The sequence below is a fragment of the Lithobates pipiens genome, unplaced genomic scaffold (assembly GCF_037356315.1).
Source record: "Lithobates pipiens isolate NorthernLeopardFrog02 unplaced genomic scaffold, aLitPip1_a1.2 Scaffold_1, whole genome shotgun sequence".
NCBI lineage: Eukaryota > Metazoa > Chordata > Amphibia > Anura > Ranidae > Lithobates > Lithobates pipiens.
The window spans coordinates 81,053,000-81,065,644 of NW_027507685.1; the positions used below are offsets into that span (position 1 = coordinate 81,053,000).

Here is a 12,645-nt window from a genome sequence, read left to right on the forward strand (position 1 = left end):
GACTTATTTTTCTACATTCAGGGGGTCCTAAGAACATCTGGAAACCATGGCCAGTCCTCAGCTCTGTGCACAACACGTGCTCCTCCAGGGGAAGCACGCAGTGTGTCATGTGTAGCTCCTCAGCACATGGAGACTTCTGCTCTCCAACCATGCCCCCCAACACCCCACTCCATCCACACATTCTCCCCCATCCTCCCACTTTTCTCACTCACTTCTCCTCTGCTTCGCTCCGGCGACGTCACACACCGCCCCACGTGTATTCACTTCCCCCTGCTCTTTTCCTACTTCCGCCCTCACTGCGTACTCGCTTAGGACCCCGGTTTGCCCATACTTAGCTGTCCACTTCAACTGATTGTATCTTCTCAAGAAATCATTGCTGTGGCTTATCCTTCTTGCTCTTTTCACCATTATGATGAATCATTTCTGAGCTACTGTACGCTATACAAGTAAGCATTTGTTCGAACGAGAGCTCCTATTTATCAATCCTATTTGTAATTTGAATATAATTTGGGACTTTGGAGCTCATTGGTATCTCCAATATAACTCTATTGTGTTCTTTGTGCTGCTATGGCACTATCAGGGAATCAGGAGCAGCTAGGCACCTTAGATGGCTGTGTGCTGGTGACGTCTAGTGGAGGAATTGGTAACTGCAGCGTGATGCAATATATGGACATATTACTCTGAAAGGAGAATGTTTAAAGTGGTTGTATAGTCATTTTTTTAACTTTTACCTACAGGAAAGCCTATAATAAAGCTTACCTGTAGGTAAAAAAAATATCTCCTAAACCTGTACGGTTTAGGAGATATTCCCCTCGGTAGGCGCCGCTGACTGCAGCGGCACATGCGCACAAGGGGGTTCTCTCCGTGAAAATCCGGCAGCGCTCGTGCGGCCGGACTGAAATCTCCCGCGCGCATGCGCGGGAGTGACGATATCGCGGCTCCGGCCACTCACAGCGCCGGAGCCGCGATACCCGGAAGAGACGCCGAGGGAGCATGTCGGCTCCCTCGGCGTGGATCGGGCCAGATGTCGGGGCCTCGTTCTAATGTAAGTATTTCATAATGAGCTAGTATGCGGTGCATACTAGCTCATTATGCATTTTGCTTTGCAGGTTTAAAAAAAAAAAAAAAAAATTGCGGGTTTGCTACCGCTTTAATCATTGGATATTGTAAAGACAGATGTATAATGTACACATGATCGGAAATTGAGGCAGTAAAAGTCCGATGAGCGCTTTTCGTCTGAAAATGTGACCGTGTGTGTGCTCCATCGGAATTTTGCTGGCCAAATTTCCACCAGCAAAAGATTGATAGCATGTTCTCAATTTTTCAGATGGAAAAAGTTTCAATCAGAAATCCAGATCGCCTGCAGCAATTCCGACCCGCGCAAAATTTCTACGCATGCTCGGAAACAATTTGACGCATGCTCGGAAGCACTGAACTTCATTTTCTCGGCTCGTCGTAGTGTTGCACGTCACTGCGTTCTTGACGTTGTGATATGAAGGAGAAGGCATCTCACCGCTACAGGAGCACACATGCAGGCTGTAAACTGTTTCTGCGGTTGGGAAGCCACAGGTGTTGGCTATTATCACTAGCAACAGATGAAAAACAAGCTCTGGACCAGGCCCGGACTGGCCATACGGCAGACCGGCATTTGCCCAGTTGGCCGGGGCCGCCTGTTCCGTGGCCTGTTGATGTTCAGGCCGCACAGCGGCAGATAAGCGGCAACCGCGGCCTGGACAGGGTTAACACAAGCCACGGCCGCTGCCCGCCTACCGCTATGCGGCCGTGCCTGTGCCTTCTCTAGCGGAACTAGCGGCTGCATGGGCTGAGCTGTGTGTCTCTCACGCGCAGCTCAGCCTCAGAGCCGCGCTGACAGTTCCGCTCTCGGCCCCTATGGACTGCTGCTCCTCCTCCTCCTCTGGGCCGATGTCATGATGACTCCCCTCTGCCCCTTTCTCATGTTGGCAGCATGGAAAGGGAGAGAAGAAAGCTTCCTGCTTGTTCTTCTTCCCTTCCAATTGGTCACAGCGGTGGGCCAATCAGAAAGAACTAGTGGGGCATCATGGGATATGTAGTCCCAGAGATAGGAGGCCCAATTGATCTCAGCAGGGAGATGGCTACAGTCCCCAGCATGCACTCTGCTGGGGGGAAAAGAGAAAACCCGGAAACAAGCAGGTACTACAGGAGATATGGAAAAAGAAAGAGGACTGTGCTGGGGGAACCAATAGCCACAGCTCCACACCAGAGAGCCATGAGCACCATGCTGTACCTGCACCACCAGAGAGCCATGAGCACCATGCTGTACCTGCACCACCAGAGAGCCATGAGCACCACGCTGTACCCGCACCACCAGAGAGCCATGAGTACCACACTGTACCCGCACCAGAGAGCCATGAGCGCCACGCTGTACCAGCACCACCAGAGAGCCATGAGCGCTGCGCTGTACCCACACCAGAGAGCCATGAGCACCATGCTGTACCCGCACCACCAGAAAGAGCCATGAGTGCCACGCTGTACCCTCACCACCAGAGAGAGCCACTCTGCACCTGCACCACCAGAGAGCCATGAGTGCCACGCTGTACCCGCACCACCAGAGAGCCATGAGTGCCACGCTGTACCCGCACCACCAGAGAGCCATGAGCGCTATGCTGTACCTGCACCACCAGAGAGCCATGAGCACCACGCTGTACCCGCACCACCAGAGAGCCATGAGTACCACACTGTACCCGCACCAGAGAGCCATGAGCGCCACGCTGTACCAGCACCACCAGAGAGCCATGAGCGCCGCGCTGTACCCACACCAGAGAGCCATGAGCACCATGCTGTACCCGCACCACCAGAGAGAGCCGCGCTGCACCTGCACCACCAGAGAGCCATGAGTGCCACGCTGTACCTGCACCACCAGAGAGAGCCATGAGTGCCACGCTGTACCCACACCACCAGAGAGAGCCATGAGCACCATGTTGTACCCACACCACCAGAGAGCCACGCTGTACCTGCACCACCAGAGAGAGCAAGGCACGCTGTACCACACCACCAGAGAGCCATGAGCGCCACGCTGTACCCGCACCACCAGAGGGCCATGAGCGCCACACTGTACCCGCACCACCAGAGAGCCATGGGCGCCATGCTGTACCCGCACCACCAGAGAGCCATGAGCACCATGCTGTACCCGCACCACCAGAGAGCCATGAGCGCCGCGCTGTACCCACAGCAGAGAGAGCCATGAGCACCACGCTGTACCCGCACCACCAGAAAGAGCCATGAATGCCACGCTGTACCCGCACCACCAGAAAGAGCCATGAGTGCCACGCTGTACCCGCACCACCAGAGAGAGCCACGCTGTACCCGCACCACCAGAGAGCCATGAGAGCCACGCTGTACCCGCACCACCAGAGAGAGCAAGGCACACTGTACCACAACACCAGAGAGCCATGAGCGCCACGCTGTACCCGCACCACCAGAGGGCCATGGGTGCCACACTGTACCCGCACCACCAGAGAGCCACGCTGTACCCGCACCACCAGAGAGAGCCATGAGCGCCAGGCTGTACCCACACCACCAGAGCACCATGCTGTACCCACACCACCAGAGAGCCACACTGTACCTGCACCACCAGAGAGCCATGAGCGCCACGCTGTACCCGCATCACCAGAGAGCCATGACCGTCGCGCTGTACCCACAGCAGAGAGCCATGAGCACCACGCTGTACCCGCACCACTAGAGAGAGCCACGCTGTACCCGCACCACCAGAGAGCTATACCTGCACCACCAGAGAGAGCCATGAGTGCCACGGTGTACCCACACCACCAGAGCACCACGCTGTACCCGCACCACCAGAGAGCTATGCTGTACCCGCACCACCAGAGAGCCACGCTGTACCCGGACCACCAGAGAGAGCAAGGCACGTTGTACCACACCACCAGAGAGAGAGCCATGCTGCCCCGTGCCACCAGAGAGTGCCACGCTGTTCCCGCAACCACCAGAGAGAGAGAGAGCCAAGCTGTACCGCACCACCAGAGGGAGCCATGCTGTACCTGCACCACCAGAGACTCACGTTTTACCACACCACCAGAAACAGAGCGCCATGCTGTCCAGGTCCACCAGAGAGCATGTCAGTTTCAATGGACAGTGCGGGCACAATAGGAGACAGACAGTACTAGCATTGTATGGCCACAATAGGACTGGGACACTAATATAAAGGGAACTGCACTGGAAAGGGGCATTGTAATCATTACAGTGCCCCTTTACAGTGCAGTCCCCTTTATATCATAGTGTCCCTGCAAATTACAGTGTGGAGGACCGACACCAGCTACCCCCGCGAATGTCTACCGACATCTCCCCCCCCGTCCCTGAAAAAGTTGGCTGCTCAGTCTAAAATGCCCGGGCCTATTTTTTGTCCCAGTCCGGGCCTGCTCTGGACTGCTGCTCTCTTCAGAAGAGCACTTTCTTTTATTGGAAAATCACATCACAGCTCAACAAACACAGCGAACAAGGAAAAATTGCTGACGTTTCGCACTAGCTGTAACACTACAGCTAGTGCGAAACGTCAGCAATTTTTCCTTGTTCGCTGTGTTTGTTGATCTGTGATGTGATTTTCCAATAAAAGAAAGTGCTCTTCTGAAGAGTGCGGCAGTCCAGAGCTTGTTTTTTGTCCACTGTGTTCTTGACGGTCAAAAGTTCAGCGAAGTTTTGTGTGACCCTGTGTATGCAAGCCAAGCTTGAGCTGAATCCCGTCAGAAAAACCATCATAGCTTTGTGTTCCACTCGTGTGTAAGGAAAGCTTACATAAAGTGTGCATAAGGGAAGCTTTGTAACTAAGATACCTGTGGTAGGGCCAGTTCACAGCATAAGTTTGGGTTCACACTGTTGTGCGGATATGCTCACGGTCCCAAGATGCATGGGAACGCCATTATGAATTGGGGTCCCTTCATACTACTTGCACTGCATGGAAACATGCAGCCCTCTTTAGATGCGCATATGTGTCAATCAGTAATGGCACCTCAAATGCTTCTAGAAAACATGCGTATTTATGGTCACCATCACAGTATCATGCGGTTTGGTGCGGCGCAATTATAAAAGTTGCACCTGGTGTACTTTTTGCACATTCCTGCATTTGGTTCCCCCTTGGAATGAATGGTCTGTCAAAAATGCACTGAACGGGATTGTGCATGCATTATGGTGTGAATCAGCTCTTAATGGCACCCAGACACAACTGCAGCTGATACTTTGAAACTGAGGGTACTGGCATAATTTGGGCAGAGGTCCATATTTTAGGGAAGGTAAACCAAAAATTTAAGTTTTAAGAATTAATCTACATTGCAAAGTTAATTTCATAGAAGGATTAAGCTTGTCTGAGGCAAGACAGCAGGTCCATGAGCAAGATTGTGCGTTTATTGTAGGTCCAAAAACTCGAGCGTCCAAATCTATTTTCTTTACTGTGTAAGTAATTATTGCGGTATTGTGTAACTTACACCACTAGGTGGTAGTCAAATACTGTGAATTGATAATGGGAAAAACACAAGTGAAAATCCCATTGCCAAATGTAGGTGAAAGGTGTAAAGATTTTGTTGCCAGAGTGTGTGATACAGAACACTACCTAGTTAACCCTTGGGTGGATCATATGGCGGGATGGACTGAAGATCTAGGCAGTTGTAGTCCCTTTCCCCGGGATGGCGCAAATGACCCCTTTCATATGGGCATGATTAAAAGCCTCTGTCTAAATGACATAGATGCATGGCCATATTATGGTCCGGATCCCCAATGGGACAAGGACTATATGCGAAAAGGAGGGGAAAACTGGTTGACATACGCTCCCTATTGGTATGATAGAACAAATAAGAATACTAAACCTCCCAAAATACAGGATAAAGATCCAGCTTCGGAGAAGAAACATCTCTAAATCATGGACACTTCACCATCATCCTGCCCTCCCCGCCCTATAATGTTACTACAACCCCCAATGTCCCAAAAGGTTTATACCCAAGTCTGAGACCTGAGGACTTAGATTTGTTAGCAGGTTACCATGTTACACAAACCAACAACCCCAACCCTAATCCTCCCCAAAGACCACAAGCACCACCTCCACAACAACCACAGCAACAGGAGGACAGAGCAGCCATAGTTTCATCCACAGTACGAGATGCAGAGGAAGAATCGGATGAGGAAGGTAAGGATAATGAAGCGACGGGAAGGTCCCTTATTGCTAGCGTTACTGACAGATCTGATATAACTGACATAATAAGCCCATCAGGAAAACAAATCGAGACTAGAACTCAAAGGATACAGCGAAAACAGCAAAAAGCGGCTACTGCAACTCAGCAGCTTCCCTTCATGACCGTAGGTAACAGCCTATTAAAAAAGGTTATAGAAATTGAAGACATAAATTGCATAGTTAAAAACTGTGCAAAACCCACTGTCTCTGCACCCGCCACTCTTGCCTACCTAAAAGGGCTTGTAAAGGCAGAAACTACACACAGGAAGATATGAGGTTAATTATTGAGGGTGTTGTAGGGACAGGTACAGCTTGGGACTGGGCCAAGGTCGGAACTATATCTACTGTAGAACCGGCAGGCACAGCTGCATCCCATTACAAGCTTGACACAGAACAAGGGAGAGATGATATGTGGGCTGAAGTAACAACTCACATGTTAGAGGTTTTTAAAACAAAATCCTCATTGCCCACCGCCATATCATGCAAACACAAGACAGGAGAATCAGTTCTTGAATTTTGGAAAAGATTTAATGATGTGTGGATACAGGAAGCCGGTTTGGGCATTGTGCCAACTATGGATCCGTTATTGATCCAGACTTTCCTGAGTAATCTCAAACCCCATTTAGTGGTCCCAGTCAAACAAATGATTACTGAATGGTCAACACTTTCTAGAACTGACTTTAGCAAAGCTCTTTCTCAGAAAGATGCAGCAGGTTGTTTTGATATACCAAAGCCGTTGCCTGTCTCCACACAACATTTCCAAGCGAATATGAAGGGGAACTTTAGAGGCAGAGGAAATTTTAGAGGCAGATTTAAAGGCAGAAATGGAAGAGGGATGAGTCGCTCTAGAAACAATGGCTGTTTCAATTGCGGTGCTGAGGATCACTGGGTCAGTGTCCTCACCCCACTCCTCCTCAGACTCCTGATTCCAGCTCTGTCCCTAACCAGACACAACAACCACAGGCATCCATCCAACAAGGTCCAACATTTCCAATCAAATGGAGAAATCAACAACAATGATGGGGCCCGGAGGGTAGTGTCCCAGCTTTTCCTTTTGTCTCGTCGATAGCGGGGCCACTAGGAGTACAATTTGTGAAGATCATTTCAGAGGCAAGTGGGAACCAGTGGAACCCTCTTTGGGAATAATGGAATTCTGACAAAAATGTATAGGACCCCACCCCTACCAACAGAAGATGATGAAGGGTACACCATATGCACACATTGTTTTAGGATAATACTAAGGTGCCCTGTAAATTTGTTGGGAAGAGACTTGTTTGGGGTACTAGGAATCACAATTAGAACCAACTCAGAAGGAGGTCTAGACATTTCCTCAGATAAAATCACTATAGTAGCATGCAAACCAGGTTTATTGATGCTGTCACAACAAAATAGTGAAGAAGATTTTGAGGATATAGACCCCCAGTCTGCTCTACATCAGATCTGGATGTAGGACTTATTTCATGCACACCATACAAGGCCACTCTCAAAGAAGGTGCATTTCCTATCTATCACAAACAGTATCCATTCTCTAAGGAAAAGATGGATGGCATAGTGCCCATTGTGAAAAAGTTTCTGCAGGATGGAATCCTGGAGGGAATTATTTCTCCATACAACACACCTATTAACCCTGTAAAGAAGCCGGATGGCTCCTTCAGATTTGTGCAGGACCTGAGGGCCATAAATGACCTCATAGTCCCAATAGCACCCATTGTACCTGATGTTCCATCACTACTGTCCTCCATTCCAGCAACAGCCAAATGTTTTACTGTGATTGATTTAAAGAATGCTTTTTTCTCTGTCCTTGTAGACAAGGCCACTCTTTGCTTTTACTATGTTGATTGACCAACCAATCGCCAGTTTACCTGGTGTAGAATGCCCCAGGGTTGTGGTCTATTCTATAGTACTCCAAGCCTCCCTCAGGCCTTGGACTGCCCCTCATGGTTCTGTACTGAGGCAATATGTTGATGATCTTTTGATTTGTAGTTCTTCAGAGGAGGACTGCCGAGCTGATAGTCTATCCTTATTGAAATGGTTACATACATGTGGTCACAAAGTGTCTAAGAAAAAATTACAATGGTGTAAACAGGAGGTTGCGTACCTAGGGTTTGTGCTGTCTCCGGGAGTTGGGAAAGTCAGTCACAAATGAACTGTTGCTATAGTTGGTCTGTCCTGCCCACTTACCAAGAAAGACCCGCTTTCTTGAAATGATTGGTTACTGCTGCCAATGGATACCTGACTGTTCTTTCTATGATAATATATTGAGACAAGCAACCCTCTCTGAAATGTCTGATATTGTAAAATGGTCTGATGAAATGTTAAATGCTTTTGCCATGTTGAAATGTTCAATGGTTACCAGCCCGAGCCTCGGCCTCCCTGATTTTGGCAAAATGTTTCACTTGTTTGCCAGGGAAAATTGCAGAACCATGGTAGGAGTACTGGTCCAGGAACATGGTGGGAGACTACGCCCTGTAGCTTTTTTCTCAAAGGTGGTTCCAGTACAGGTGCAAGGCATGCCTGCTTGTCTCAGAGCGTTGGCTTCTTGTGCTATGGTTGTACAGATGGCAGCACCATTTACCTTGGGCCATAACACTACTTTACACACCTCACATAATGTTACCACACTCCTCAAAACTTTACATACTCAGAATATGTCAGCACAAAGATTGAATGGGTATGAAGTCATCCTCCTGTCCAATCCAAACCTGAAAATAAAAAGTTCAAACATAAACTCTGGCCCAGCTCCAATTTTGAATGCCTTATTAGGTCTTAAAGGAGAACAGGATGACTTACCACCACCTCATGACTGTACACAATCAATACATCAGGACACTTCACCTAGAGCAGACATGCTTTTAGTACCAATTGCTACTGCACAAACAGTTTTTGTTGATGGCTCTTGCAGCAGACCAAGTGATAATGTCTATCATGCAGGATATGCTGTTGTCCAACTGCCGGATACTGTCCTCGAGGCCAAACCAATAATCAGTCTGCACAAGCTGCTGAATTGATAGCATTAACCCATGCATGCCAGCTGTTTGCAGGAAAAGAGGTAAACATTTACACCGATTCCAGGTATGCTCATGGTGTGGTCTGGGACCATGGTGTAATATGGCTTCACAGAGGATATGTGGCAGCAGATGGAAAGAGCATCTCACACTCTGACCTAGTCCTAGCATTACTAGATGTAATTCAGTTGCCTTCAAAACTAGATATCATGCACTGTAAGGCACATACAGGCCAAATGACTGATATAGCCAAAGGCAATGCACTAGCTGACAGAATAGCCAAAGAAGCTCCATCTACACAAAAGGCAGACATTCAAATGCCCATGCTAACATCTCAGCCATGTTCCCTGAAAGAGACACATTGGCTCACAGAACTGCAGGCTTTTGCCACCCCTGATGATATTGCGCAATGGAACTGTGATGGGATGGTACAGAAGGATCCGAACACAGGATTAATCTGCAAAGAGGGGAAACAGTGTATTGCTGTTGCTAGCGCCCCCCTGTTCATTGCACAATACCATGGATTGGGTCACAAGGGCTGGCAGGCCACATATGAACTCCTAGATGCAGATTTTTCAGTGCAGGATTACCTAATCTAGTCAAAGCTTTTGTACGGAGATGTGTCACTTGCATTAGGAACAATCCAACAAACCCAAAGAAATCAAAGCATGAGCATCTTCAGTACCCAACAACACCGTTTACCCATTTACAGATAGACTTTACACATATGCCCAAAGAAGGAAAGAAACAACAATATCTTTTGGTCATAGTGGACATGATGTCACGCTGGCCAGAAATCTTTGTCACCAACAATGAAAATGCACAAACTGTAGATCCTCACACAGGAAATTATTCCTAGATGGGGATGTCCATTGCAAATAAATTCAGACAATGGCCCAGCTTTCACAGCTAAAATCTGCCAAGATCTCGTAAAAGTACTAAAAATAGACTGGAAATGTCGACTCCGCTACCATCCACAGAGTTCAGAGATTGTAGAGAGAATGAATAGAACAATTAAAGACAGGATAAGGAAAGCTACGGGTGGGAATTCTGGCAAGTGGAAAAAAGTTCTCCCAGCTGTATTAGCTGAAATCAGAATGACCCCTCACAGTGTGAAGGGTTATTCCCCTTTTGAGGTACTCATGGGTAGGCCATTCCCCACACCGTGGGCTAATCATCCTTTGATGGTGGAGAAAGGTGATTTGGAACAAATACAGGAATGAATATGTAAAAAAACTGATTGGAACTCTTGATATTGTTGAAAGAAGAGTTGCTCGCACCTCTCCTTCACAGGTACCAACCCACCCGTTCAAGGTCGGTGATCAGGTTGTGGTCCAGAGGCTTCAGAAAGGTCGAAAGCCGCAAGAGGTTCCATTTGGACCAGTGACCAAAGTGGTAACCGTCACCAGGACCGCCATCCTTACAGAGGAAAGTCCTATTTGGATCCATGCCAGCAAAGTAAAGAAGGTTTATCTAAGTCTAAGAATTGAAGAAAGGCTGAAAAGAGGTGAAGCAGGTGTTTTAAGTTCTCAAAAGACAAGCACAGAAATAAAGGACAGTGATGTCACTCATTCCACCACAGACTTCTGGGAAGGCCCTCTGCCTTCTAGTGATGTTTCTACTTCTGATCTTTGTCCCAGTGTGGATAATAACTGTATCTTTCATCCTGATGACTTAGGTGCCTTGAAACTCATATGTGGTAAAAGCTAAATACACACCAACCATACTGACTTTCACCTCAGAAATAGCAGTAAAAGAGATGTCTCTAATGAATTGATCAAAGAAACATTTTTTTCTGGAAAAATGTTACTGTTAAAATTTAAATATGCTTATGCTAGAAAGTCAGGATATGAAAAATGCTGGATTTGTAGTAAGTTACACCCAGAAACTGCTAAGACCCCACTTTTAGCTGTCCCTCTAAACCTCAAGTCATTATTGGAAAATACTCTACTCTTAAGTATTAAGAATGTCTCAGAAGGGTACTGCAATCAGAGTATTATGTTTTACACTTTAGGAAGGACACATGAACCCGAGTGGTGTGTTCAGTTAGGCAATACATCCAACAGAATAGGTATGTGTTCCAAGTCTGTATTTAACATTTCAAAGGGTATTCCCTTTCACACCAGTAAAATTATCATAGGTGTAGTTACAAAAATCAATCCCTTATAACAACACCATTAGTGAACTTACTACATACAGAAAGACAACCTCTGGGATACTTGTGAGTAAACTTGTTAGTGCTGAATTTGAGGCTGGAACTGAGCCCCAACATAGTTTTCTAAGAAGTTTTTCATTGGGAAACAATACATAAATATGCTGTGGTAAAATGTGTTACCCAGGGATCCCCGCAGGAGTGAAAAGATGGTGTTATTTAGCACAGTTGGTACCAGTCATGTCAGCCCTAGGCCAGAATCAGGAACATCACATACAAGTTACTTCAAGTCCAGTACATAGTTTAACGTATAAATACAAGAGAATACACCAGTGCCAGCAGCCCAATTTTTCTGCCCCTGTTTAAGTACAATTTTTGATGCAATGCTTTGCAGCAGGGCTAATTCCTGCAATAAAACTAGAGTATATGGCAGAGGTTGCAGTGTGATGGCACCAGTGCCTAAGGCCCAATTTTTCTGCCCCTGTTTAACAGGGGCGTTTAAGTACAATTTTTGATGCAATGCTTTGCAGCAGGGCTAATTCCTGCAATAAAACTACAGTATATGGCAGAGGTTGCAGTGTGATGGCACCAGTGCCTAAGGCCCAATTTTTCTGCCCCTGTTTAACAGGGGCGTTTAACCACTTGCCGACCGCCGCACGCCGATGTACGTCGGCAGAATGGCACGGGCAGGCATAAGGGCTTACATGTACGTCCTTGCCTGCCCGGTGCCTGCGGCGGTCAGTATTCGTTCGGGAGCGATCCCGGACGAGGGGACGGCCATTCATTCATGGCCACCCCCTCTCGATCGCTCCCGGCGAATGAAAATGTCCGGTGACATCACTTCCTCTCCTGTAATGTAAACACAGGAGAGGAAGTGATGTATTCTCTCCTCCGTGTCGGTAGTTTTCGTTCCGGCACCGAGGAGAGAGGTTCGGTGAGTTGCACCAACACACCCCACATACAGTAGAACATGCCAGGCACACTCACACCCCCCCTTTACCCCCGATCACCCCCCAATTACCCCTGCCCCCCCAGTCACAGTGACACCAATTGCTTTTTTTTTTTTTTTTTTGCATTGGTGTCATTTGTGACTGTAGTAACTGTTAGGGCAGTTAGGGTTAGCCCCCTTTAGTTCTAATGTGCCCCCCTAACCCCCCCAATAAAGGTTTAACCCCGTGATCACCCCCCGTCGCCAGTGTCACTAAGGCTGGGTTCACATTGCAGCGGTTTATGAGAACGAATGTGATTCGCACTGCAGTGCAAATCACATCCGATCT

The 12,645-nt window shown here is 47.8% G+C and overlaps 2 protein-coding genes across 4 annotated transcripts in view; one reads left to right on the top strand and one right to left on the bottom strand.

The window, feature by feature from the left end:
• The window catches only part of VARS1 (valyl-tRNA synthetase 1), a 153,035-nt gene that overhangs the window by 69,492 nt on the left and 70,898 nt on the right, over nt 1–12,645 (bottom strand). The window contains exon 1 of one of the 3 annotated variants that reach the window (XM_077461083.1): nt 209–423. The exons of 1 other annotated variant lie outside the window; for it this stretch is intronic. In XM_077461083.1, coding sequence (XP_077317209.1) covers nt 209–408 — 200 coding nt within the window. In that variant the 5' untranslated portion in view covers nt 409–423. Of the gene's footprint in view, nt 1–208; nt 424–12,645 lie in introns of those variants that run through there. One more of the 3 variants, XM_077461227.1, reaches the window with a different exon arrangement.
• On the top strand, nt 4,634–12,387 carry LOC143940257 (uncharacterized). The gene is made up of 2 exons (XM_077461473.1): nt 4,634–6,166; nt 10,510–12,387. The coding sequence occupies exons 1-2, from the start codon at nt 6,140–6,142 to the stop codon at nt 10,924–10,926; spliced, it is 444 nt and encodes a 147-aa protein (XP_077317599.1). The 5' UTR covers nt 4,634–6,139; the 3' UTR covers nt 10,927–12,387.

Bases quoted from the DNA above. Each gene is read 5' to 3' on its own strand.
- LOC143940257 (XM_077461473.1), top strand. From the start codon at position 6,140: ATGCAGAGGAAGAATCGGATGAGGAAG. The intron at 6,167-10,509 runs GTAAGGATAATG...TCTCCTTCACAG, and splicing joins GGAAGAATCGGATGAGGAAG to GTACCAACCCACCCGTTCAA.